This window comes from Chiloscyllium punctatum, chromosome 42, assembly GCF_047496795.1.
Source record: "Chiloscyllium punctatum isolate Juve2018m chromosome 42, sChiPun1.3, whole genome shotgun sequence".
In the NCBI taxonomy this organism is placed as follows: Eukaryota; Metazoa; Chordata; class Chondrichthyes; order Orectolobiformes; family Hemiscylliidae; genus Chiloscyllium; species Chiloscyllium punctatum.
Window position 1 is genome coordinate 14,212,947 of NC_092780.1, and position 25,336 is coordinate 14,238,282.

At 43.8% G+C, this 25,336-nt stretch overlaps 1 protein-coding gene across 2 annotated transcripts in view; it reads right to left on the reverse strand.

Moving 5' to 3' along the window:
• Positions 1 to 1,132: 1,132 nt before the first annotated feature.
• nr1d1 (nuclear receptor subfamily 1, group d, member 1) overlaps positions 1,133 to 25,336 on the reverse strand; it is a 32,551-nt gene continuing 8,347 nt past the window's right edge. Inside the window, exons 2-8 of one of the 2 annotated variants that reach the window (XM_072561441.1) lie at positions 18,441 to 18,719; positions 16,901 to 16,989; positions 14,909 to 15,053; positions 11,206 to 11,864; positions 8,360 to 8,545; positions 6,619 to 6,829; positions 1,133 to 3,476 (exon numbers count right to left, since the gene is read on the reverse strand). In XM_072561441.1, coding sequence (XP_072417542.1) covers positions 3,280 to 3,476; positions 6,619 to 6,829; positions 8,360 to 8,545; positions 11,206 to 11,864; positions 14,909 to 15,053; positions 16,901 to 16,989; positions 18,441 to 18,719 — 1,766 coding nt within the window. In that variant the 3' untranslated portion in view covers positions 1,133 to 3,279. Of the gene's footprint in view, positions 3,477 to 6,618; positions 6,830 to 8,359; positions 8,546 to 11,205; positions 11,865 to 14,908; positions 15,054 to 16,900; positions 16,990 to 18,440; positions 18,720 to 25,336 lie in introns of those variants that run through there. The other variant, XM_072561442.1, reaches the window with a different exon arrangement.

A 25,336-nucleotide genomic window follows, 5' to 3' on the forward strand; every position in this document is an offset into this window, starting at 1 on the left:
GGTCATAATAAACAGTATAGCAGGTAGATGGGCTGAATGGTCTAGTCCTACACCTATTTTGTGTTCTAATGTTCTAAGCTCCTAGTGCACCATGTTATAGTCTCTCCTATCACCCTGCCCTGTAAACTATGCTTCACACTACTGCTGTATAGCCCAATACCTATGTTTGTGCTACAGAATCTTTGAAGTGCAGGTTTTCTAGATGCAGAGGTGTTGCCATTGAGTGCCTCAGTGGGTAATACTCTGACCTTGGAGGCAGAAGGTTAAGGGCTCGAACCCAGTCCACAGGTAATTGAGTTGATACTGATCAATGATAATGATAATTGCTGCTGTCCAGAGATGCCACTTGTCAAATTGTGAGGTGAAGTGAAAGTCCTACCCTGCCCTGTCAGGAGAGGTAAAGACTCCTGCATCACAACTCAAAGGACAGCAAGAGTCCTGTCCTGGTCTATTCTTATCCCCTGACCAGCATCCCAACAAAAACCTGACCACGCTGTCTTTAAATTGACTGCTGTGAAACCGACATTGTTTTTAAAAGTGCAGTCACCGCTGTAAGTTACCGTGTTGGCTGCTAACCGCTTTGGGAAACCCTGAGGCTGTGAAACGCACTTTATAAATGTGAGTTCTTTTTCTCATGCAGCTGGCTAATTCTAAATATAAAACAAGGACTCACTAAGGCTGGCTGCTGGGAAGATCTATTTTTAGAGATCTTTATGAGTCCTCACAGTTTTATTCATAATCACTGTGTTACAGGAACCCTGGGGCATTGGCGCAAGAAAGGAAACTATTTGTGGCTCAATCTGTGCCTTACACTCTTAAACTCTTCTTTCTCTGAAGTCAGAATGGTGGATTTTCAGCTGCCTTTGGCTCCCTGCACAGAATCCTCACTGCTCTAGAACATCTACGTTTGTTTAACGAGATGGTTTTCCCTCCAAATCTCGTCAACCTCAGCTGCTGTTTTGAACCCTGCCCTCTGACCTTTCACCTAGGGTTGCCCCAGTTGGAGCCAACGCACAGAGGTGAAGGGATCTCAAATCTGCCTCTGGAGGGCTACCGTTATCCCAAGTGACTGAAACGCTCAGTGGTGTGATATCCCTTCACTGTTACCACCGTAAAATGACACAGAGATTCATTTTGTTATTTAACTCAGTGCATTCATTCTTTTATTCTGAGAAACTGTTAATGATTTCATCTGAATTCACAATACACATCAATTATTGAACTATATCGAGACAGATGCAGTAAATTTATTTATCGAAAGCAGGTTCTGCCCTGCTGCAGCGGCCACACAAGTTTATGGAGTTTTTCTGTTAAGAGTTCAAAATACTTCAGTTTTCACGCAGCTCCTCCCCCTGATGCTGCTGGGAGATGGTTCCATGGACACTATCCTTCAGTTGGAGACCCAAAGGGAACCTGGATAGGGAGTGTTCTGATCTAAACCTTGCTGAACATGCTGAGATGCCGTCAAAATTTCTCATCTCGCCTTCAGTATGACAGATGCAAGAATGCCAAACTTTAAAGGACTAAAGTCATGTCCAATGTCAGGCTTGGCCCAGTTGGTAGAACTTACATCTGAGCCAATGGTCCGGGTTCAAGACCCACTCCAGGGCGTGAGGGAGATAAAAAGGAAGGCTGGTATTCCAGCACAGTACTCAGGGAGCCCTGCAATGTTGGAGGTGCAATCGCTCACCTGCGACATTTAAGCAAGGCCTCACCTGTGTGTTCAGGTGGGTGTGAGAGATCCCAGGGCACTGTTTCGAGGAGAAGCAGCCAACAACTTGATCATCATGTTCAGATAACAAAGCTGGAGGATTTTACAGATATCAGTCCGTGGCAATTCAACAGAAGTGTGAGGGACAATAGTCCTCTCATGGGAAGAAAACAAACAAAGAACTGCGGAAGCTGGAAATAAGAAACTGCAGGAAAAACTCAGCAGGTCTGGCAGCGTCTGTGGAGAGAAAGCAGAGTTAATGGTTAGGGCCCAGTGACCCTTCCTCAGAACTACTCAGACCAGCTTCAGTTCTCGAGTGGATTCTTCTTGGCAACACCATGACCAATCAGAACCTATTTGCCAGCCAAACAGGACTCTTTTCTCACACAACACAAATCGTTGTTCCCTTAGAAATTTGGCATTCTTGTGTCTGTCCTGATGAGTGCATGATGTAAAATCTCAACAGCGTTCTCTTCTTTTCAGCAATGCTTGACTTTTCGACTTATCAAAATATTTAAACTACCCCCAATACTCAACATGTATTTTCCAACAGAGATAAAAACTCTTGATCGCTTTCCTCCTTAGGCCACCCACCTCCTCCACCAGCTTCCCTCACCCAGTTGTAGGCACCTCGGCCAATGGATTCAGCAGACCAAGGGTGGGTCTCCTCACCTCTTGAGCTCATGGGTGCGTGGCAGGGATAAAGCGAGTAGAGAATGACAGCTGGTCTGTTGAATCTTCAGTAGAGGTCTCAAATACAAGTAAACCACAAAACATGCAGCAATCTCCTCTCAGCCAGCTCCCGTCGTTTCAACGCAGGTTTCAAGGGGCGCACGTCACGCCTTAAGTTTGATCAGCTTGCTTGCTTCTTATACAATGTCTGGAGCGGTTTGAGGCCCCAGGCTGTTCCACGAAGTGAGGTGAAACATCACTTCTGTTCAACAAAGGAACAAAATGCAACAGATGAGATGGGCATCAGCTGCTGCCCTCTGGTGCTGAAGCTGAAAATGGGGAACATCACGCTCAGGCCGTCAGTCAACTCCTCACCTTTCACCTTCCACCAGAGACCAGCCAAAACTTCAAGAAGAAGCGATGTCACCTGCTCTGCTTCCGTTGCTAAATGGGATAAACACGTTTAACGAGAGTATGAGGCTGGGATTTGATATGGGTTCGGACATTGAAATGTAGACATGTAGTTAGTCAAGGAGGACATTGAGAGAGGCAACAGAGCAGAGGGCACTGCAGATCATTGCCTGCTCACTGTTCAGAGTGCACAATTCTTCAACTGCCTTTTAGATAGTACTCCAAAACAGCAAGCAGATATCCTCGTGGTGAGTTCCACCAACAAGACCATTTTGCAGACATATCCTCAGCCCTACAGGACATTTAAATCTATTAATTTGTAGAACATTCCTTAGAAGAATATATTACACTTCCTTGACAGCTGAAATATACACATTTTTACAAAATGCAATATGTCACCCAAACGTTCATTGAAATATAAATTAAAAAAATGCTCTAAAATGTCACAGAGACAAGTCTGGTGTGGCTGCGGTTTGGCCGGAGATTCAGGGATCTATCCGAAAGGCCAGCAATTTCTCCGAGTGCATGTTGTTCAAAGTGCGGAGGTCGGGCAGTTTCAGGAGGAGTTTGGTGAAACGCGATGCCTCATTGGGATAGTTCTTCATTACCAGAGCTCTCAGGACTCGGATGAGAGTCTCCTGAAGCTGCTCCACTGAGCCGACGTTTTCGATTCCTGAACGATCTGGAAGCAGGAGGACAACGAGGGATGGTAAAGTCATCGAACAAACAGCTTAAAAACCCGGAAATGATAAATGAATGGCTGAGCTCCCAGTTATTTTTCTTCATAACAGTCTCGTTCCCCTCCACAGACTGGGAGAGGGGTGGGCAATCTCATCTTGCCCCCACCAGACGGCTGCTGGTCATTCAGGAAAACAACACCATCAGGCCTTACTGATGCTACTCCCAGGGCTGGGCACATTCACCATCATGATACTACAGCCCTCACCTGCTCAGTGGGTATGCTCCAGTCAAGGGACGGGAGGGTGGGGGGAGTATTCCATCACACTCCCCCCCCCTGTTTTTTAAAATTTCTTCAGGGGATGTGTGTCACTGGCTAGGCCAGCATTTATTGCCCAGAGATCTGGAAGAATCAACCACATTGCTATGGATCTGGAGTCATGTGTAGGACTGACGCCAGGTAAGGATGGCAGATTCCTTTCCCTGAAGGGCAATACTGAAGCAGATAGGTTTTACAATAATGGTAACCTGGTGATCATCCCATTTGATTCCAGGTTTTCATTGAAATCATACTTCACCACCTTCCACAGTGGAATTCCAACCCATATCTGCAGAGAATTAGCCTGGGAGTCTGCATTCCTAGCTAAGTGATATTACCACTGTCTCCCCACTTGGGCTTTGAAGGAGTCAGGAGGGAGCCACACATTAGAGTATTCCTAGTTCCTGACTTGGTCTTGTAGCCACCGTGTTTATATGGCTAGTCCAGTCACTTTCAATGATAACCCCCAGGATGTTGATAGCAGGAGATTCAGTGATGGTAATACCACTGAATGTCAATGAACAATTGTTAGATTGTTTTGCACTGGAAATGGCATTTGCGTAGCACAAATGTTACTTGCCACTTGTCAGCACAAGCCTGGATATTGTCCAGATTTTGCTGCATTTGAACATGGACTGCTTCAGTATCTGAGGTGTGCTGAACACTGTGCAATCACTGGCGAACATCCCCACTTCTGCTCTTATGACGGAGGGAAGGTCATTGATGAAGCAGCTGAAGATGGTTGGGCCTAGGACACTACCCTGAGGAACTCCTGCAGAGATGTCCTGGAGTTTAGGTGACTGACCTCCAAAAACCATAACCACCTTCTAATGTGTCAGGGGTGTCTCCAACCAATGGAGAGTTTTCCCCAGATTCCCACTGATTCCAGTTTTGTGAGGGTTCCTTGAGGTCACAAATGTGGCTTTGACGTCGCTATCACCTGATTCAGACCAGTTCAGGTAATTAAGGCGAAGGGGGTTGAGAACTCTTTAATTTGTTGGGGAGGGTGGAGGACAGGGTGTGGGGGGATTTCTGTAGATTTACCCAGGCTGCAGGCACTGCAGATGAAGGGAGGCAGGTACAGAGCAGGATGTCAGTCACTGGCAACCTACAGACCCACAGAAGGATGAATGATGAAGGGGAGAGTTGGGTGAGACACCACCACTGATAAGAACAGGTGCCCCTTGATGTGGCACAGTTGGCATGGAGAGTGGTTGGCTTAGTGATCATGCAGTACCGGGGCATCGCCCTCCTGGCACTGCAGGGCCGGAAGGTCAGAGGACAAGGTTAACACGGCAGGCAGTCAGGTCTCGGAATTTCTCAGGGGTTCTATACTCAATGATCTCTGAACTCTCCGCAATGTAAATACTGACACAGGGCCACCCACTCAGGGGGTCACAGGCCATGGGATGACGTGCTGCTGTTCAGGCCTCCGCAGCCGCTAACTGGCTAACAAACCCATCACAACGTCAATTACCTGGTTTCCGTGAAAATCCTTTTCACACAGTGAGTAGTTAGGGTCTAGAATACACTGCCTGGAAATGTGGTGGAGGCAGGTTCACTTGAGACATTCAAGAGGGAAGTGGATGATTATCTGCATTGAAGTAGCGTGCAGGGATGTGGGAGAAAGCAGGAGAGAGGTAACAGATTCAGTGCAGGAACGACGGGCCAAATGGTTTTCTTATGCACCGTGACAGTTCTGTCATTCTGTGAAACTGGAGGTTAACTTCAGTTTCTCCTCCAGGTCAGGCTCGGATACATACAGCCCATTGTGAGTCGATAACTAGCTTATTCTCTGTGTGTTAAGACATGATGACAGGAACACGGAGCTTCTGGATTTTTTTATTGGAAGGTTATGAAACTTCAAACCTGCTCACAACAGTCATGTTTTTCTATGCTTCCTGGGTACAGCTGTATACCAGACGTCAGGGAATTTCCCCATCCAGTTGTTGTTTCCAGACATGCTGACAAACTTAGTGCTGGCACGGAACCCAGAGGCAAAACATCAGGGCAGGGCTTGCCCACAGGCCCAGGGGGTTTAGCACACCTATGGCGTGCTGCCGAGGTGAACATCTCACATTTGACACTCAGTCTACACTGCTCTCAGCTGAGACACCAAGGAGCCCCATGCCAGTTTGGCTTCAGGGCCCACACAACAAACAGCACGATTTGTGTTTCAGTTCACTCACGGGATCTCAGGCTTGGTTATGAGTGAGTGGCTTTCTAGGCCATTTCAGAGTGTTTGGAGGGGAGGCGATAGCTTATCATTTGGCTGTTAACCCAGAGACCCAGGTAATGTCCTGAGGACCCGGGTTTGAACCCTGACATGGCAGATGCTGGAATCTGGATCCAATACAAATCTGAAGTGAAGAGTCTAACGACGGCCACAAATACAATGTCAATTGTGTCCAATGTGCTTTAGGGAAGGAAGCAAACTACACGTGACTTCAGATGCACAACAAAGTGGTTGACTCTTAACTGTCCTCCAAATTGGGCAATAAATGCTGGCCTGATGCTCTCATCCCTAGAATGAATTTCTAAGGACAGCAGTTCCTTTTCCAAAAGGGCATTGATGATCCAAATTGGTCCTTGTGACAATCATTGAATGGGCATCATTAATTCCAGATTTTCTTATTGAATCCAATTCCCATTCCACCATTTGATGCAGTGGGAATTAGACCCAGGACTTTACTTGAGTCTCTGGATCAATAGGCAAGTGACAAAACCACTAAGCCATCGCCTTCCCTTAGCTCAGCCAACATTGGCCACTCTGCCCTGGGAACCAATGCACTGACCCGGCCCTGTCTGATCAGAAGTGAGTCCTTACCTGCAGAGACCAGTACAACGGCAGTGAAGAGACCCAGCTCTTCCTCACTGAGGTGCAAGGAGCTCAGCTTCTCGCTGAAGTCAAACATAGAGTTGAGCAGGTCTCCCATCCTCATGCCCCGCAGTTCTTCGATGGAGTAGGTGGTTCCACTGATAAAAGTGACAGTCTGTTCCTTCATGTTAAAGAGTGATGCAAATCTCACCATCAGAACCTGATACAAAGAGGAGCAAAGCAATCAAAGGGAAAGCTTTTCAGACATTTCCTTCTGTTTCACAGCGCTGAGTAAAAACAAACAAACTGCCCTTCTGATGATTCCACACACTTGAGAATTGATCCGCTTACATGAGGAATTGCTTTGGACCCCTTTACAGCAAAACATGTCCTTGATTAGCCTTCATTTTACTCCTTGATCTTCTGTTTTGTCATTCATCTCCTTTCTGCCGCTCCCCTCCCCCCAAAAAAACCCCAACCCCCTGCTTTGGATTAGATTATATTAGATCCCCTACAGTGTGGAAACAGGCCCTTCGGCCCAACAAGTCCACACCGATCCTCTGAAGAGTAAGCCACCCAGACCCGTTTTCCTCTGAATGTTTAGATTAAACAGAAGGCACTGCTCAGGTTTTCCCTCAGCTACTTCCGCACAGGAATGTCTCTTGCCTGGTTCCTGAGTATTGCTGGTCAGGATCCTATGCCCTATATGTGTTAACATAAGAAACAGGAACCTGTCAGAGCTGCTTTGCTATTCCACACCACTTCAACTCCACTTTCCTACCTCTTCCTCATTTCCCTCGATTCCCTGAGAAACCAAAAATTGGGATTATCTCAGCCCTAAATATATTCAACAATGGAGCATCCTCAACTCTGTCAGGTAGAGAATTTCAAAGATTCACAACTTTGTGAGGGAAGTACTTTCTCCTCATCTCAGTTCTAAATGATCAGCCCCTTACCCTGACACGGTCTCCCCAAGTTTTAGATTCCCCTGCTAGTGCAAGCTATCCCAGTGTCTACCCTGTCAAGCCCCTTCCGAATCTGAAACGAAAACAGAAATTGCTGGAAAAGCTCAGCTGGTCTGGCAGCATCTGTGGACAGACAGGGTCGCTTGACCGGAAACATTAACTCTGATTTCTCTGCACAGATGCAGCTCGACCTGCTGAGCTTTTCCAGGAATTTCTGCTTTTGTTTCTGATTTCCAGCATCCGCAGTTCTTTCAGTTTCCCTTCAGAATTGTGGTACTCTCCAATGAGATCAATCTTCTCAAAGCCAATATGCTGGAGGTGGGGTGGGGGGGAGGCATCAGTCCACATATGGACTAAGTTGTCATAGCAATGATACTGCAAACTGCTGCAAACCAGATCACAGGGATATCTGATTCAGCACCCAAGACACCTGACAGTGTATATCTGACATCACTTCTATACTGTGCATGGTTGATATTTATCCTAGTAACACTGTTCAGCGTGATTCCAAATTCACAACAGCTTGGAAAGTCCCATTACCCAAATGAAATAAAACTCCAAATCAAGCAGACTGCACTGAATAGACTCAAAACTGACCTTGCTCAATTACTGCCATTGTCTTCACTGTTTCTTGAGTGCAGTAAACTAGATTGAGTAGTTGATTAACTTGCGCTTTCCCAACCTATCCTCAAATGTTGGAATCTACCTTACCTCTAGTATCCAACCTTCACAATCACAAGATAGCATTCACCTCAAACATAGATCTGCGAATCCCCAAAACCTACCTCGAAAGTGCCGGCTTTCAGCAGAATGACCTGGTCGTGCTGGGACAGGTCCTTGAAACCCGGAATAAGTTTTGCAAACTCGACCACTTCTTTGACAGCTGGTGTGAAACTCAAGGAAAAGTCCTCCCAGATCTGTTGCACTGACCGATTGCCATCTACATGTGGCCGAATGTTCATCGGGCAGGCCTACGAGGTGAGAAACAAATGTGACACTTACTTTATCTTGACATTTCCAGCCCGTCACTAGGGCTCACTTCTTTGAAGGCTCGCTCAAACAGCCTCAGTGCAAGAGGTTGACCAGCTAATCACAATGCCACTGTCTAGCCAAGACAGGCTTACAACAAAGTGAGCAGGACAGTGAGTATCCTGTTACTCAGAACAGGAATAGCTCCCTTCCACGCTGTATGACTATTAGTTGGCTGGTTGACTTTGCAAAGCCACTGCGAATATCAGCCACCAATGGGAATTTGCTTTGCGTTTTCAGAAAAGTGAAGCAAGCCCTTGATCTAATGCCAAAACCCTTCAGAGCCAAGTTAAATTATTCATGAATGGCTGTAAAATGGAGGTTATTCTCTCTGAATCATGCTTGCAACTCCTGAAAGGACTGAACAACATGGAGAAATGGAACATTCCAGAAAACATACGTAACAGAAGAATGTCATTCAGTCCTTACAATCAATGTTTAAGTGATTATGCGAAAATTACTGATCAAAGATTTGTCAAAACAACAAATCGATTAGAACGCATTTCATGAAATTCTCTTAAATCAAAATAATTGCAATTTTAAGCTCTTTTTCTCCTAAAACCACCTTTGTGCTTTAGGAGAATCAATATTCTACCTGACAAGTGTTCAGAGTGTAATTGGACAATTGCTAAAATATAGATTACAGAGGTTCATGAAGAGAACTCACTAACATCTACTCTAGGAAACTAGGGACAGGCAAGAAATACGGGCTCAGCTAGTGATGGACACATCCCATTGGTGAATGAAAAACAACTGATTCCAAGCCTAGGGAATGACTGCACTCAACTGTCATTTATGGCCATTGAGTAATTTCTACAGATTGAGCCAGTGAGAATAAAGAATTTGAGCGAATATGCTAAAAATTACATCTCATTGATCAGAGCTTCTGAAATTAATGGCTTAATATTGCTTTTACATTCATTAAAGGGAGCAACATTTCGACAGCATTGGAATTATGGATTTCCCATTTATTGTCTCTTCAGGAAACACATTAAAAACAACCGGAATTTGTTAAAGGTCGGAGGCTTTGAGCTATAGGGAGAGGCTGAACAGGCTGGGGCTGTTTTCCCTGGAGCGTCCAAGGCTGAGGGGTGACCTTATAGAGGTTTACAAAATTATGGGGGGCATGGATAGGATAAATAGACAAAGTCTTTTCCCTGGGATCGGGTAGTCCAGAACTAGAGGGCATAGGTTTAGGGTGAGAGGGGAAAGATATATAAAAAAATACCTAAGGGACAACTTTTTCACGCAGAGGGTTGTACGTGTATGGAATGAGCTGCCAGAGGAGGTGGTGGAGGCTCGTACAATTGCAACATTTAAGAGGCATTTGGATGGGTATATGAATAGGAAGGGTTTGGAGGGATATGGGCTGGGTGCTGGCAGGTGGGACTAGATTGGGTTGGGAATATCTGGTCGGCATGGACGGGTTGGACCGAAGGGTCTGTTTCCATGCTGTACATATCTATGACTCTATCTCAGATCAAGAGAATCAAATAAGTAAATACAAATTTCAACTTGTGTACACTTGCAAACAGAAAATTTTCGAAGGTATGAGAATAAGGCAGGGGAAGGGAATGGGTCTGACTAGATTACTCTACAGAGAGCCTGCAAGCACCCAAAGGGCCAAAAGGCTTCTATTTGTGTCAGTATTATTCCATGACTTTGAATTTAATAATTATGGAACAAATTGAAATTATTTTGTAGGAAATAATTAGCTACTGGAAAAGAGAAATAGGATATAATAGTAACACAAGGCATCTGAGCTGTTTCCAACATGGATGTGAAGGAACTCTTATGACAACATTAGGTTCACTTCTCAAATCCAATATTTCAGGTTAAACTGCCACCAATAGTCTCTGTAGGACTAGAGCACCATCCAGTGAAGCTGATTAGCTCAGTTGGCTGGATAGCCATGTTCTAATACTAACAACGTAGGTTCAATTCCTGCACTGGCTGAGGTTACCATAAGAACTCTGCTGCTGAACCTCTTCCCCTTGCTTGAGGCATGGTGACCCTCAGATAAACAGTTACCAATTGTTTCTTCCCCCTGCCTCTAATTAGAGACTAGCTCAACTTACTTTTTTTTTAAAGTATAAATTAATCTTTTTTTTTAAAGCAGAATAGAATTCAGTCTTCCTTTAAAAGGGTTTGTACTTTAGGAAGGTTAACTGAAAGAGACAATATTGAGAGGCTCATTGCAAAAATAGATGTTTTTGGTGAAATGATTAAAGAATTTAGCGCACATATAAATGAGTAGCTGGATAAGGGTGATCTATAAAGAAAGGATGGGCTTATGGTATACCCTTGTTCCATTAATCTGATTTTAAGAGTTCCTGAGAGGTTTTTAAAATAGGTAATCCTGTTTATATTATCATTGTGGAACGACACACTTCCATTATTTATGAAGGCTGTTTCATCATAGCATACAAGATTGTGTCTCTGTGGAGATGTCAATTTTATGTTCGATATCACCGCTTGGTTTGTTAGTAGAGAGAACCATTCATTATCTATAAACATATGTAATGGGGTTTCTGCTCAAAGAATTCTTTTAAATGCCTGCTATGTTTCACAACATCAGAGTATAAGGTGTGCAATGTCATACCAGGATAACACTGTTTGCTCCTTTCCATGGGCAGGTCCTCCCATTGCCAGTCTCTATCTCGTCATTGGCACTATACGAGTTTCTAGTGTGTAATTTGTTTCCGTTGATCTGGTTTTGGTAATGTCCACTCATGTGTCCATTAGTGTGACCATTTGAGAAAGAAGATGGGTAGCACATCTTCTTCAGTCCACTGTTATTAGTTTTATGGAAAATGTTGTTCTCCTGATGATAGATGGTGTTCATCCCATTGACGTGGTACCCATTCAGGCAGCAATTGGCATTGTGGTTCATCAGTTCACTGTTGTGTCGGCAGACAGTGCTTGTCTGCTTTAACTTGTCATGGGCATAAGTGAAGGTCTCCTTATGTGCCCTGGAAATAGAATAGATGACTTCTTCCATTGAGGCTTCAGTGCTGGGACAGTATAACTGCTGTGGGTTGTGTTGTTGCTGGGGATGGAGACTGGGGGATGACCGCTCCTGCTGAGGTGGGTGGACAGGAGCTGCCAGTGGAGGCTGGTGTTGCCAGTTCTGCTGCTGGGGTTGGATATCATTCTGTAGCTCCCCATTCAGCTGGTTGTTCACCATATTATTCATGGCACTCTGCATTTCCGCCAGCATCCGTTGCTTCTCCCTCTTGGGAATGCGCCCAAAACGCACAGCTAGGGGGGAAAACAAGGGAACACATTACCCTTTATCGAGCTTGCATCTTCACGGTTTATGATATCACTTCGCACTTCTGTTAGCCATGCTGAATCCAGTCAACCCAACAACACACAGCACACAGACTCTCTTCTCGTTCTTAGGTGGGAGACTCTGTATAATCTGGTGGTGAATTGTGCAACCTTCTCAAAATCAAAGAAGTTAATAAGAATCATTCATTACAGCTTAACCTGAAACCACCAGAGTGCACATGTTGGAGCATGCGCTTGTCAACTTGCACACAGTAAGCACAAGTAAGTGATTTAAATGAAAAGCCAATTGTGGTATTAAAGTTAAGTTTACAAACTGAGGTGCTTGGCATATTCTTGTCAAGGTGTTAGTATCTCACCACTCAGGGCTACAGAGATATCTGGGGCAGGAGATTCCAACTGTGATGGCAGAATACATTGAAAAGATGGAAAGTTAAGGGGGAAATGGAGGAAATCAGGGAAATGAAAACTTATCGAATCTACGCATTCAGGACTACCATTCAGCATCAAACATGTAAACACACAACAGGAGAATTAAGCGGATACACTCGGAACAGTTTTGAAATACTGCATTCAGTTCTGGCCTCCTTGCTCTCGAAAAGATATTGTGAAACTTGAAAGGGTTCAGAAAATATTTGGAAGGATGTTGCCAGGGTTGTAGGGCTTGAGCTATAGGGAGAGGCTATTTTCCCTGGAGCGTCGGAGGCTGAGGGGTAACCTCATAGAGGTTTATAAAATCATGAAAGGCATGGATACGGTAAATAGCCATGGTCTTTTCCCAGGGTAGGGCAGTCCAAAACTAGAGGGCATAGGTTTAAGGTGAGAGGGGAAAGATTTAAAAGCGACCTAAGGGGCAACTTTTTCAGGCAGAGGGTGGTGCATGTATGGAATGAGCTGCCAGAGGAACTGGTGGAGGCTGGTACAATTGCAACATTTAAAAGACATTTAGATGGGTATATGAATAGGAAGGGTTTAGAGGGATATGGGCCAAACACTGGTAAATTGGTATAGATTAATTTAGGATGTCTGGCCAGCATGGTCGAGTTGGACCGAAGGGTCTGTTTCCGTGCTGTACATCTCAATAACTCTATCATGAAGAAAACTGTGTCCCGCCACACAGAAGGAGAGAGAACTTCTCCCTGGGACAAAACTTATACGTATTCCATTAAGAAAGAAAATTAAGCCATGAATTGCAGTTGAATCCGATCACTACTGACCATTTCAACAATGAGGTTAAAAACAAGGACTGCAGATGCTGTAAACCAGAGTCTAGATTAGAGTGGTGCTGGAAAAGCACAGCAGGTCAGGCAGCATTCGAGGAGCAGAAAAATCGACATTTCGGACAAAAGCCCTTCATCAGGAATAAAGGCAGGATCCCTACCTCTATTCCTGATGAAGAGCTTTTGCCCGAAACGTCGATTTTTCTGCTCCTCGGATGCTGCCTGACCTGCTGTGCTTTTCCAGCACCACTCTAATCTAGACCTCCATTTCAACAATGAGTTTTTATTAGTTCTCAATCTAAACCATAGCAGACCTCATTGAAATGTTCTCGCATGGGAGAAACTAAAGAGAAAATAAAACTCATGGGGAAAGAAAAATTTTATTAACTTTTACCTGCCCCAAAGCACCTTACAGCCAATTAACTAAACAATTAAATAAACTCCAAAGAGAAATTCCTATTCTTTGTACATAAACATGCCACCATAGAGCCATAGAGATGTACAGTACAGAAACAGACCCTTTGGTCCAACTCGGCCATGCCAACCAGATATCCCATCTGCCAGCACCCGGCCCATATCCCTCCAAACCCTTCCTATTCATAAACCCATCCAAATGCCTTTTAAATGTTGCAATTGTACCAGCCTCCACCACTTCCTCTGGCAGCTCATTCCACACATGCACCACCCTCTGCCTGAAATTTGTACACAGCAAATTTGCAGAATTAGCAATGACAGAAATAATCCGATAATTTGTATTCGGTGGGTTTTGGTTGATGGATAAAAGTTGGCCAAACGACTGAGGGAGCTTTCCTACTCTTCTTCTTATCGTACCTTGGGATCATTCAGTCCTGGTTAAGGAACGGAAATGTTTAACACCCCACCTTCAACAGCACCTTCCAAACCTGTGACTTTTACCATCTAGAAGGACAAGGGCAGGAGATGTGTAGAAATACCACCAGCTACAAGTTCCCCTCTAATACCCACACCATACTGCTTGGAATTCTATCACCATTCCCCCACTGTCGCTGGGTCAAAATCTTGGAACTCCTGTTCTAATAGCACACACAGCTGGTGGTATTTCCCATGGACTACAGCAGTTCAAGAAGGCCACTGTCTAGCACCTTCTGAAGAGAAATTAAAAATCAGCATTAAATGCTGGCCTAACCAGTGACACCCGTTTTTTTATTTATTCACAGGATGAGAGCATCATTGCCCAGAGGGCACTTAAGAGTTAACCACATTGCTGTGGGTCTGGAGTCACATGTAGGCCGGATCAGTAAGGATGGCAGTTTCCTTCCCTAAGGGTCATTAGTGAATTAAATGGGTTTTTCCAACAATCGACAATGGATTCATGGTCATCATTAGACTCTCAATTCCAGTTTTTTAAAATTAATTGCAAATTCCAGCATCCACCAAGATGGGACTCGAATCCAAGTCCCCAGAACATTACCTAGGTCTCTGGATTACAGTCAAGCGATAATAGCACTAGCTGTTATCTTCCCTACATGTATGAACAAATATAAAAAGTCTCAAAGACAGCATCCTTAACAATGCAGTCCTTCCTCAATGCTGCCTTGAAGTCTCAAGCTAAGTTATGAACTCAAGTAGTTCATTGTGGTTCAAGCCCACAGCCTTCTGACTGAAAAACATACTGAAGCCTCAGTCGAGCTAATATGGAATATCAAGGTACATTGCCACTGCTTCATCCAACAATCTCAAGAAGTTAGTAAAGCAACAGTAAATTCCTTAAAATATATGCACTAAACGTAAAACAGGAGGGAAATAAAGACTCACCATCCCTGGACATGCCAACAGCAAGACACTTCTTGAAGCGACACTGCTGGCAACGGTTCCTGTTGATTCGCATGATAGTGCAGTTCTCATTCTTGAGGCACTTCTTGTACTGGATGTTCTGCTGAATACTCCTCCTGAAGAAGCCCTGAAAGGGAGAGATGTCCTGTGTAACACAACCTCCATAAACATTTCTCGCTTGCCTGACCCGCCAATCGATACAGAGGCTACTTGTAGAAAGAAGCCACAGTGAAGTATGAATGCCCAAACTGCAGTTCAGCAATATGGTGTACAACAGCAATGGGAGAGCCAAGCCAAGTGGCACTGGTTAAATGGCAGCACAAATTGGTTTTAAAGACCATGAAGTATCACAGCAAAAAGCAGCTGTCACTATCAGGGCTATTCATAGAAGATGACTGTAATTTTTGTGCTTGTTTGTAATCACGCAATCAGCCAAATAAAAAAAAATCTGGGCAATGCAAATGAGTAGAATCTTTACCTAAATTGGCAATGTAATTCACGTTCAACAGTCTGGACTACATCCCTATGACATTTTGTTCTTTTCATTCTCAATCTCTGTATGTAGCTGGGACAACATGAACCATGACTGCAGTCCATCTGTTGCAGGTACGCCTGCTGTGTTGTTAGGAAGGGAGCTCCAGAATGCTGCACTCTTTATGCTCAGCCATTTAGCCTGCCAAAAGGCTGACCTGCCTTGTACATGAGGTTATTTGAATACGTTATTAACGATCAGACATTTATATAGGCTTTAGTGCATGCATATACATTTATGCATATCTACATGTTTGTACTTATGCTGTGTATGTGCCTTAACCCTAATACCTTTCTGAAAACAGTGACGAATGCTGGGGTACAGTTTCAAAAAAGAAGCAGATCTCTGACATATTGGCACATTGCCATTCAGTTCCGAAAAGGTTATATTTGACTTAAATGTTAACTCGGTTTCTCTCACCACAGATGTTGGCAGATTTGCTGAGTTTCTCTGGCACGGTTTGATTTTATTTCAGTCCTCCAGCACTCGCATTAGTTTATTTTTGTTTTGCTGTTCTTCTTGTTTGCTGTATTATTTGTGCCCAATAAATCAACTATGGAGGCCGTGGATTTGAGAATTTTTCCCTATAGCTCTCTGATTCACAGTCCTCCATTAAGACACTCCTAGAAACATACCTCTCTGACCTGATTTTTTGCCAGCAAACCTTATATTTGGGTCATAATTTGTTTTATAAGACTTATGCAAAGCTCTTCAAAAGGCGCTACCGCATTAAAGGTGCTATATAAATCTAAGTTGTCATTTAGGGAATCACATGTGACTGACACGTCCTGGCCTCACCTGACATTTCCACATGGGCACTTCTCACTAGGGTTCCGTTGGCTGTGAGTAGGAAGCAGAAATCTGGCAGATTTTACTTTCAGATTCATGGTCACTGGAACCAAGAAAAGGTAATATCCTCCTCAGCTGGGATGGGATGAAAGCTGGAAATCTCTTTGAATGGTACAGGAGTATCTCACACGATATCTTTGCTAACTAAGCCATTAGGAAGTATATTCTGTCTGGGGAGATAGTGAGAGACTTTTCCCTTTAGTAGAGGGCTCAATAAGCTGGGGGCACAGTTTGAGATTGGAGGTTGGGAGGAGACTTCAGCATTGTTCACTTTCAACTAGATAATGGTGGATATCTGGAACTCAATGCCTAAAAGGATTGCAGAGGCAGGAATACACAAGATGATTAGACAAACACCTGAAAAGCCATAGCTGCAAGATGATGGACCAAGTGCTGGAAAATGTATTTATCTATTTATTTATTTATTCGAATAGATAAATATTTGATGACCAGCACAGGCACAATAGGCCAAAGGGCCTCTTGCATGTTGTAAAAACTCTATGACACTGTGTATCCACACATTGATATCTGTGCACATGCATGTATTTGTCTGAGTTGCATATGTAGATGCATGCTGGTATGGCACAAGTTACCTTACAACCTTCACAGGCATGCACTCCATAATGGAAACCAGAGGCTACATCACCACACACTTTACACAGCAGAATCATTCCACTGATTTCTGGAAGAAATGAAAACGTGCAGAAGTAATGAGAGATTTATTCAAAATATAAACTGTTCATTATGCAATCATTTATAGAGAACTCTCCATGTCTGATGTCTGATGGCTTTAAGCAGGGGTCAATGAGAGTAAAGCCCCGCAATCAAGATGTGATCTCATTGCCCTGACACAGTATGGAACTTGGCCACTTGGGCTAAGAATGACGGCCAGGAATGAGTCCTTGATTTGTGCTGTTGGCTGACCTCAGGTGGAGTAGCTGAAGGGTCATTACAAAAGGGCACAGTGACTCCCAGGATAAGGAAGCCAGGATTCCTGTTCCCAATTACTACCCAGCTTGACTGGAAGATGTGGTGAATGCATGTCTGCTACCAGGCTGCAGTTCCCACTCCTGTATGGCTAACTGCCCTGCCAATTCCTGTAGTCTGATCTGCGTACTTATGACAGAATACTTGGGCAAGGTGCAGGCCAGCAGCATTGGAAAAGCACCCAGCAGAGATGGGGTCGAATTGATAATAAGGAAGAGAAGATTTTTCTGGTAAACAATCTACAAAGCAACCTTTGAAGTCTAACTGCAGCCATCAGATAATAAACAAGAATTAATATTTATTCAAGATACTGTCATCGCACTAAGTGCTTTGCCTTCTGTTATGCTTATTAATTCATCTCCTTGATAGTGGGAAAGGACCTCCAGTTAAAATCACGAGGCCCACCGGTGTTTGGAGGACAATTTTCTATATTGTCAAAAGTTGGAATCAACATCTTCATCAGGCCTCCCACTGGTAATGATCCCTTGGAATGATGTGTATGTGGATCATTCTGGATGGATCCCAGTATGTTAAACACTTAACAACATGCTCCGTTCCTGACTTGGATGCTCTTTTCCAGCAGGAAGACAGAAAATGGTGGATCTCCAAAAGGTTCTCCCTGACCCTGGTCCTATTTGGACATTTTTCTCTCAGACAAGAGAAGTTTGTAAACTCTTACTTTCGAGAGAGTATTTTCAAATTCAGTTTCAGAAGGCTTCATTGAGAGAGACCAAGTGTTTCTGATGAAGGGAATGAGTGCTCAATTCCTCTCTCTTACTTTACGCAACTTACATTTATAAACTAATTAATAGTGTACAACTGCACACCACATAAAAGATGTCTCTAAGCACTTACAAGACTGAGAAGAGATAACTAAAGGAGGGGACAGGATAGAGAGTGGGTGTGGGGCCAGGGAAACTGAAAACACAGCTTAAGATGTCAGTTTCTTTTAGAGAAAAGGACGAGCTAGAAAAACCATCTGGTTTTCAGAGAGCTTCAAATAGCAGAACATAATGATTGAAATGACCATACTTCAACATATAACTGTCTGAACAAATCAAAAGTCATTTTTAATTGAGAAAATGGAGAGGCCATTCCATTGAATTAGCTCAAACAGAAGGAAGAAAAGACACTAAGATTACTTACTGGTAATGCTAGAGCTATTTTTTGTGGTGGAAATGGTGTTCCCATCATCAGTGGAAAGCTTCAGGTTGCTGAACGGCCCGATGGTTGGACAATCCTCTCCAGATCCTGAAGAGTTACTCTTGTAGTGTTTGCCATCCTGGGAGCCAGAACTGTTGGGTGATGGTGGTAATGGGGAACATGATTGAGACACAGACTGGAAACTGCTGTTGGAATTATCACTGTACAACAGTACTGGACTTGAAGAGGTACTGTTTGGTCCAATGTAAGTGATCACTCCACCTGCAATGGGATGATAGGAAGATAAGCATTTACAGTAGAGTTATAGAGTCATACAGTTACACAGCACAAAAACAGACCCTTCAGTCCAATCAGTCCATGCTGATCATAAAAACTAACCCCATCTGCCTCCAAATATTTCTTAGTCATGTTATACTACTGATATGTAATAACTGAAAGAAATCTAGAAGTAAATCTAGAAAAATGCCTGCAAACTCACGAGCAGCTGCAAGATCCACACTACTCTCAGTACACCATTTTAGTTTATCAAGTCACACGTCTTTTTTCAAAATAATACAATGCTTCTTCAATTGTTCGACTCTACTGGGTTAGGAAATCAGCCAGACTTCAACGTCAAAGATGGGTTAACTCCAAGAAAGGTAGTAGAGGTAGGCGGGTAGTACAGAAGTCTTCTGTGGCTATCTCCATTTCAAACAAGTTTGCTGTTTTGGAAAATGTAGGGGATGATGGACTTTCAGGGGACTGCAGCACAAACAGCCAGATTTCTGGTATCAAGACTGGCTCTAATGGAATGAGGGGTACGTCATGTTCTAAGCAATCAATTGTGACAGGGGACTCTCTAGTCAGGGGCACAGACAGACGTTTCTGCGGCCAGCAGTGAAAAATCAGAATGGTGTGTTGCCTCCCTGGTGTCAGGATCAAGGATATCTCAGAGAGGGTGCAGAATGTTCTCAAAGGGGGGAGGGATCAGCAGGAGGTCATTGTACACATTGGTACCAATGACATAGGAAGAGAAAAGGATGAGATTCTGAAGGGAGAATACAGAAAGTTAGGCAGCAATTTAAAAAGGAGGTCCTCGAGAGTAGTAATATCTGAATTACTCCCAGTGCTACAAGCTAGTGAGGGTAGGAATACATTGGAATCAACATCTTATCAGGTCTCCCACTGGTAAGGATCCATTGAAATGATGTGTACAGTGGATCGATCTGGATGCATCCCAGTATGTTAAACACTTAGCAACATGCTCTGATCCTGCATTTGGATGTTCTTTTCCAGCAGGAAGACAGAAAATGGTGGATCTCCAATAGGTTCTCCCTGACCCTGGTCCTATCTGGACATTTTACTCTCAGACAAGGGAGGATAGAGCAGACGAAGGCATGGCTGAAGAGCTGGTGTATGGGAGAGGTATTCACATTTTTGGATCATTGGAATCTCTTCTAGGGTAGAAGTGACCTGTAACAAGAAGGATGAATTGCACCTGAATTGGAAAGGGACTAATATACTAGCAGGGAGATTTGCTAGAGCTGCTCAGGAGGATTTAAATTAGTAAGGAGCGCGGTTGGGTCCCAGGGAGATACTGAGGAAAGAGATCAATCTGAGATTGGTACAGTTGAGAACAGAAGCGAGTCAAACAGTCAGGGCAGGCAGGGACAAAGCAGAGAACAAGGTAGGACTGATATATTAAACTGCATCTATTTCAATACAAGAGGTCTAACAGGGAAGGCAGATGAACTCAGGGCATGGTTAGGAACATGGGACTGGGATATCATAGCAATTACAGAAACATGGCTCAGGGATGGGCAGGACTGGCAGCTTAATGTTCCAGGATACAAATGGTATAGGAAGATCAGAAAAGGAGGCAAGAGAGGAGGGGCAGTGGCATTTTTGATAAGGGATAGCATTACAGCTGTACTGAGGGTGGATATTCCCAGAGAATACATCCAGGGAAATTAGTTCGGTGGAACTGAGAAATACGAAAGGGATGATCACCTTATTGGGATTGTATTATAGACCCCCAAATAGTCAGCAGGAAATTGAGAAACAAATTTGTAAGGAGATTTCAGTTACCTGTAAGAATAATAGGGTGGTTATGGTAGGGGATTTTAACCTTCCAAACATAGACTGGGACTGCCATAGTGTTAAGGGTTTAGATGGACAGGAATTTGTTAAGAGTGTACAAGAAAACTTTCTGATTCAGTATGTGGGTGTGCCTACTAGAGAAGGTGCAAATCTTGACCTACTCTTGGAAAATAAGGCAGGGCAGGTGACTGAGGTGTCAGTGGGGGAGCACTTTGGGGCCAGTGACCATAATTCTATTAGATTTAAAATAGTGATGGAAAAGGATAGACCAGATCTAAAAGTTGAAGTTCTAAATTGGAGGAAGGCTAATTCTGATGGTATTAGGCAAGAACTTTCAAAAGCTGATTGGGCGCAGATGATCGCAGGCAAAGGGATGGCTGGAGAATGGGAAGCCTTCAGAGATGAAATAACAAGAATCCAGAGAAAGTATATTCTTGTTAGGGTGAAAGGAAAGGCTAATAGGTATAGGGAATGCTGGAGGACTAGAGAAATTGAGGGTTTGGTTAAGAAAAAGAAGGATGCATATGTCAGGTGTAGACAGGAGAGTTTGAATGGATCCTTAAAGGCAGTAGGAGTATACTTAAGAGGGAAATCAGGAGGGGAAAAAGGGGACATGAGATAGCTTTGGCAAATAGGGTTAAAGGACAAAAGGGTAACTAGGGAGCGAATAGGGCCCCTCAAGGATTAACAAGGCAGACTTTGTGTGGAGCCGCAGGAGATAGGGGAGATACTAAATGAGTACTTTGCATCAGTGTTCACTGTGGAGAAGGACATGTAAGGTACAGAATGTAGGGAAATAGATGGGGACATCTTAAAAAGTATCCAAATTACAGAGAAGGAATTGCTGGATGTCTTGAAACACATAAAGGTGGATAAATCCCCAGGACCTGATCAGGTGTACCCTAGAACTCTGTGGGAAGCTAGAGAAGTGATTGCTGGGTCGTATCATCAATAGTCACAGGTGAGGTGCCGGAAGACTAGAGGTTGGCTAATGTGGTATCATTATTTAAGAAGGGTGGTAAGGACAAGACAGGGAACTACAGACCGGCGAGCCTGATGTTGGTGGTGGGCAAGTTGTTGGAGGGAATCCTGAGGGACAGGATTTACACGTATTTGGAAAGGCAAGGACTGATTAGGGATAGTCAACATGGCTTTGTGTGTGGGAAATCATGTCTCATGAACTTGATTGAGTTTTTTGAAAAAGAGGATTGATGAGGGCACATTGGTGGGTGTGATCTATATGGACTTCAGTAAGGCTTTCGGCAAGGTTCCCCATAGGAGACAGGGTTAGCCAGGTTAGATCTCATGGAATACCGGGAGAACTAGCCAATTGGATACAGAACTGGCTAAAAGGTAGAAGACGGTGGTGGTGGAGTCTTGTTTTTCAGACTGGAGGCCTGTGACCAGTGGACTGCCACAAGGATCGGTGCTGGGTCCACTGCTTTTCGTCATTCATATAAATGATTTGGATATGAACAAAGGAGGTATAGTTAGTAAATTGCATTAGTGGTGCTGGAAAAGCACAGCAGTTCAGGCAGCATCCGAGGAGCAGTTTTGATTTTACTGCTCCTCGGATGCTGCCTGAACTGCTGTGCTTTTCCAGCATCATTAATCCAGAATCTGGTTTCCAGCATCTGCAGTCATTGTTTTTACTTAGTAAGTTTGCAGATAACACCAAAATTGGAGGTGCAGTGGTCAGCAAAGAGGGCTACCTCAGATTACAATGGGATCTTGATCAGATGGGCCAATGGGCTGAGAAGTGGCGAATGGAGTTTAATTCAGATAAATGCAAGGTGCTGCATTTTGGGAAAGCAAATCATAGCAGGACTTATACACTTAACGGTGAGGAGAAAGTGAGGACTGCAGATGCTGGAGATTAGAGCTGAAAAATGTGTTGCTGGAAAAGCACAGCAGGTCAGGCAGCATCCAAGGAGCAGGAGAATCGACATTTCGGGCACAAGCATTCCTGAAGAAGGACTCATGCCCGAAACGTCGATTCTCCTGCTCCTTGGATGCTGCCTGACCTGCTGTGCTTTTCCAGCAACACATTTTTCAGCACTTAACGGTAAGGTCCTAGGAAGTGTTGCTGAACAAACAGACCTTGGAGTGCAGGTTCATAGCTCCTTGAAAGTAGTTGCAGGTAGATAGGATAGTGAAGAAGGCGTTTGGTATGTTTTCCTTACTGGTCAGCGCATTGAGTATCAGTGTTGGGAGGTCGTGTTGCGGCTGTACAGGATGTTGGTTAGGCCACTTTTTGAATATTGCGTGCAATTCTGGTCTCCTTCCTATCGAAAGGATGTTGTGAAACTTGGAAAAGTTCAGAAAAGATTTACAAAGATGCTGCCAAGGCTGGAGGATTTGAGCTATAGGGAGAGGCTGAGTAGACTGGGGCCATTTTCTCTGGAGCATGAAGGCTGAGAGGTGACCTCATCGAGGTTTATTCAATCATGAGAGGCATGGATAGGGTAAATAGACAGTCTTTTCCCTGGGATGGGGGAGTCCAGAACTAGAGGGCATAGGTTTAGGATGAGGGGGAAAGATATATAAGAGACCTAAGGGGTAACATTTTCACGCAAAGGGTGTTGGGTGTATGGAATGAGCTGCCAACAGAAGTGGTGGAGGCTGGTACAATTGCAACATTTACAAGGCATCTGGATGGATTTATGAATAGGAAGGGTTTAGTGGGATATGGGTCAAGTGCTGGCAAATGGGACTGGATTAAATTGAGATATCTGGTTGGCAAAGACAAGTTGGACCAAAAGGTCTGTGTCCATGCTGTACATCTCTATGACTTTATCAAATGAGGATGTTACCATACTTATCAGTGGTGCCTTCCGTGACCAAGTAACCTTTGGCTACTTCCTGTAAAGATCCTTTACTTACTGCTTCTATAGTTTGGTTCCCAATTATCCATATTGATGAGTCAGTTGACCCTTACTTTCACAAACTACTTGCCTTAAAGCGTGAAATAGCTTTCTAGGTCTGGTAGCATAAAGATACTGAGCAGGTGTTGATGTTCAGGCAACAGAACTACAGAGGTAGTAAACGTTAAACCAAATGTTAAAGCACTGTATCATGGCCAATGTGGGCAAGATATCAGTGAATTGCCCACTGTCATGGGAAACTATAACCACATAAAACAGTCAACACCATCAATGGAGGAAGAACAAAATGGACAAAACAAAAATTGCTAATCACAAAAATTGACTTCCATTCTTTGAAGGAAGGGCAGGAACAATGAAACTTGCCCCAGGAAAAACAACACAGAACAAGATTTGGCATGACTGCTTTCTTCTTTGAATGAGAGTGCACTGGCAAACAAATTGACTGTGATATAAATTTTAAAGCTTTTGGTTTGAAGTTAACCCAATCGACAAAGTAACCAAAACCCAACCAACAAATTACCCAAAACTAGTTATTGCTGTCTAAATAGTGTCCTGTTATTAGTCTGTCTAAACCAAAGAAAATGGAGAATCAGCATTGACACAGATGCACTGCAGATACTGGAAGTGTGAAAACAAAAACAGGAAAAACCACAATTATTTTGCAGATCAAGTCGCATCAGTGGAGGAACAGAAATCAGTAAATCGACGTTTGAGACCCGACGTGTTTGCCTGCAGATGTTGCCTGATCTGATTTGTGTTTTCTGTGAACAGAGATGGGGTTTTGAGGGCCCCCACATATCACTGTAGGATTCTGATTATGTCTGGTCATCATTGCAAAATCCCAACCTGAATCCGAACATAAAAGCTCATGCACCCTATTTAGCCGTGCCAAGGCTTACATGTTTACAGTTTCACCAATGGGATTGCTGCCAACTGTTTGAGGCTCATTTGCTGCAAAACAAAAGTGCAGCAAAACAGTTTATGGGGCACATCACAAAACTGGGTTTGGCTGCAAACTTGAGTATTTGAGGTTTGTGCAAAGCTCGCTGTTCTGCTGCTGAAAACCTCATCCATGCCTTCATTACCTTGCGGCTCAATTACCCACAGTGGTCCCCTAGCTGACCTCCGACCTTGCAGCTTTCCTAAACCTGAGTTTACCTAAATTCTACTGCCTATATTCTCATCCTGTTTATCCATTACACTTGTGCTCTGTGACACACATTGGGCCTGGCCTGGAGAGACCTTGAATTTAAAATTCTCCTCAGTGTGTTCATATCCTTCAATGGTCTCAGCCCTTCCTATGTCTGCAACCTCCTCCAGCCCTGCATTCTTTTAAGCAGCTCCAGCTATCTGCTGCCGAAACATTTAAGATCTTTAATTCACTTCTTGAAGCACCTCAACATCTCCTTTAAGAGTCTGTGCTAACATCACAATGATGAGATATTTGCGGAATTAGTTTCAATTCTCTCTCTCCCAGAACATCAATAGAGCCTGGGTCATTGAATTCATTCAAGGCTTAGTTTGACAGATTTTTGATAGACAAAGGAGTCTAAAGTTTGGGAGGGGTGGTGCAGGCTGGAATGGAGTTGAGGCTACAGGTATGTTCATATTGAATGGTAGACCAGACTCAGGGCTAGATGGCCTACTCTCAATTGAAATCCCATGCAGAATGACTGCGTAGGCAATGTACCAGAGGGCTATTTGCACACAGGGAATGGTAATTTAGCAGAGGCTTAACATCTACAATGTCACACGAATCAGAAAAGTCACTCTCACTGTTCCACGTGGCATTTATGTTTTGAGCATCACCTTTATCATTTCCCTCAACTGCTGTTGACATGTTAGTGCAATTTCATTGTTTGTGCTGCGGCTCTAACCTAGTCAGCATAGTATTATTCATGAGATAGATTCATA